This window comes from Hibiscus syriacus, unplaced genomic scaffold (genome assembly GCF_006381635.1).
Source record: "Hibiscus syriacus cultivar Baekdansim isolate YM2019G1 unplaced genomic scaffold, ASM638163v2 tig00112206_pilon, whole genome shotgun sequence".
NCBI lineage: Eukaryota > Viridiplantae > Streptophyta > Magnoliopsida > Malvales > Malvaceae > Hibiscus > Hibiscus syriacus.
Genome location: NW_024063267.1, coordinates 1,627,844 through 1,630,757, shown reverse-complemented (window position 1 = coordinate 1,630,757; position 2,914 = coordinate 1,627,844). Strand labels below are relative to the sequence as shown.

At 41.6% G+C, this 2,914-nt stretch overlaps 1 protein-coding gene across 1 annotated transcript; it reads right to left on the bottom strand.

Moving 5' to 3' along the window:
• Positions 1–411: 411 nt before the first annotated feature.
• On the bottom strand, positions 412–2,344 carry LOC120175452 (uncharacterized GPI-anchored protein At4g28100-like). The gene is made up of 3 exons (XM_039182078.1): positions 2,140–2,344; positions 1,478–2,097; positions 412–981 (listed from the first exon to the last, which is right to left on the bottom strand). The coding sequence occupies exons 2-3, from the start codon at positions 2,084–2,086 to the stop codon at positions 646–648; spliced, it is 945 nt and encodes a 314-aa protein (XP_039038009.1). The 5' UTR covers positions 2,087–2,097; positions 2,140–2,344; the 3' UTR covers positions 412–645.
• Positions 2,345–2,914: the final 570 nt, after the last annotated feature.

Genomic DNA, 2,914 nt, shown 5'->3' with positions numbered 1-2,914 from the left:
AATATTAACTAAAGATAATAATAAATATATTTTCACAGTGAAATAAGTATGGACACTTTTATAAAAAGGATAGATAATTTACAATATAACAAGTAAAAATATGACAAAACCAGATTCATTATGACAAAACCGGTAAAATTTACTTGATATGTTAAACGTATGGACACTTTTATAAAAAGGATAGATACTTACCGATAACCAAAGTTTACCGGTTACCAAATTTTTTAATAGTTTTTCATATTTTCTACCTAAAACATTATTAGTTGTCAACATAATAGGTACCGCTAAACCGAATTTATTAAATACATTTTAATATATCCGGTAATGCTGTATATTAGCCGTATATTAACCCGCCTTTCCTGAGACATCCCCGGAATAATGGTGAAGTTGTGGAATGAAGAAACGGTGAGCAAAGTTGAATAATCATAGCTACATATTAATGGAAAATCGTTCCTTCTTCTCGACCTCGTCTGTCACATCATTTCAAACAAATCTGAGAACGAGCTGAAATTTACAGTGGACAAGAAGACAAAGACGACCCCGCATTAGCCCGTTTCTTTCTGTCTGCTAGCTTAGAAAGCTTCACGTGATTCCCCGACAGTCTCAGACGACTACAAAAAGAATAGTAACCATCACCAGTGGAGGCTACCCGAATACTAAAACCAAAATCATAGGGGGCAGAATCAGGGCCGCCGCAGAAGACGCCCACAACGGTGGTGAGATTGGTGCCGACGACTGTGCTTTCTCGAACTGAAGAGAATCAACGGCTAAGGGCATGTTCTCTTGATCCGGGCTGCACTTGGACTCGTGAGGGTGCGTACTGTACATTATGGCTCGCAGTACGGCCGAAACGGTGGGTATGTACGCCGTTTTGTTGCGCGCGAGTAGCCAAGTTAGCCCCATTAGCTGGCAGTCTCTGCTGAACATCTTGTTGGCTCTCTCGGTCGTGCTCCTGTCTTGCTTGTTGTGTCCACCTTTGAGCTGTAAATTGCAAAAACAACTGTGTTTTTTAGATTCCGTTGAACTGAAAACTAGGCTAAGGTGGTGCACCAAAGGGGAAATGTGATGGAGAAGTAAATCACGGCCGAAGGTCTAATTGTTTGCAATGTAAAGGGATAATAGCCTCATCCATGCACATGACAATGTCACTTTCTTGGGTCTACAAAAATGGCATTGGCCCCTAACATAAAATGGCGAAAAGTAGACCCTCTTTTGCCTTGAAAAGGCCATCTTAAACCAATCCTCCATCGGCTCTAAAGTTCTCAACTTTGAAGTTTTGGGTTGTGAAAAGTTCATTGCAAAGCACAAATTTTTGTATCAGATACTTATTATATGCAAACTCATGAAACAGGAGGAGTTTTAAGACAATATTCCTAGAATTAATGTATTCGCATGAATGGATTGTAGGGGCTCATTAACTACGCAGCCAAGATATGGACCCAAGAAAAGGAAACAACTTCCATTAATGATGACTTACCTTTTGAAGAGCGCCGAGGCATTTTGTACACCCGGCATAAGAAGAGTTCCTGCAATTTCTCTCCAAATTCTTCACGGCAGCCGTAGGTGTCGCGTTCCGGTGACCGGAAACGTTAAACGCAGCCGGGCAACTCAAGGAACTAATCTGGTGTAGCCTTATCCCACAAAAACAAAGAATCGCATCACAAGTGGCGTTCGGTTGAGGAACCCTCACGCGCTTGCTTAACAATGCGCTTTGTAACGAGTTCACACACTTTTGCGAATCGTCCGGCCTCATGGGCTGGTCCGGCAGCTGAGATTCTTCTGGAGCAGGAGCCGAGACCTGTAAAGCATACCTGGCGTGAGCAGCGAAGAGCCACGCTGCTAAGACGGGACAGCAGCGGCTCCTGTCTAGATTGTGTCCACAGGCGTCGCTGACACCGCCGAATAGCTCGGCCGACAAGTCAAGCCGGCAAATTTGAGCTTGGGTTTCAGCAGGAAGTGCGGGGACCGTGTTCGGGGATGAGTATCCTATGGGAACCGGTTGAGCTAGGAAACCGGCGAGGGAACGATGAAATGTAGCGAAAGAGAAAAATAGTGAAAACGTGGAAATGAGGGAAAAAGAAGCCATGGGTTCTTTTATCCGATTTCTACGTCTAAAAGATGATAGTTTCAAAGGAAAGAGAAGGTGGGGAAGGCAAAGGAGACAACTTTGAATCACTTCAATAATAATGGTTCCCTTTTGACATAGGAGAGTGGTGCTTTGTGCCTTGTTCAGACTTAGAATTACCAAACCAGCAGCAGCAGGCTATTGAAAACGAAGCAAGAGTGAGTGATAGGGAGAGAGTCGGGTAGAAATGGAGATGGGATTACGCATATCTCTTCTCTCTCCCCCTTTCTGCTGTTTAATCTGGGATTTTGGAGGCTCCTACTATCTATAAAGATAGACGGTGTAAATTGATCTTATAAATTATTAATTTTAATAATAGTTTTTTAGAATTAAACATTCGTAAACTTTAAAAGGGAAAAAATATGATTATGGATAGATTGGTGATGTTCTTTTCCGTTTCGATCTCTCTATTTCTTTTGGCCCCATAGCATAGTGCATGATATGAGACTAACTGCTCCCATTCTCTCCCTCTCCCTCTCCCTCTCCCTCTCTCTCTCTCCCTCGTCCTCTCATTTCTTGATAAACTTCCAACGAAAAGACAAAGGAGCGTAACCCTAGAGGTTAATTTTTCTGAATTTTGTTGTGGAAAAATTATTTTAAAGTAAAACTTTGTGGGTGGGGGGGGGAACAATTTAAGAGGAAGAAATATAAAATTATTTGGGTGCCATTTATATGTAAAAAATGTTCATCATTAAAAAGGAGGTTACAGTTTTAGGTTAATTTAAAAAACGAATAACCTTAAAACTCACTTTTTTAGCATTTGAGTGACCTAAAAGCATGATTTTCAGA

Coding starts and splice junctions, on each gene's coding strand:
- LOC120175452 (XM_039182078.1), bottom strand. CDS start 2,086: ATGGCTTCTTTTTCCCTCATTTCCACGTTTTCACTATTTTTCTCTTTC. Junction 982..1,477: donor GCCTCGGCGCTCTTCAAAAG/GTAAGTCATCAT, acceptor TGCAATTTACAG/CTCAAAGGTGGACACAACAA.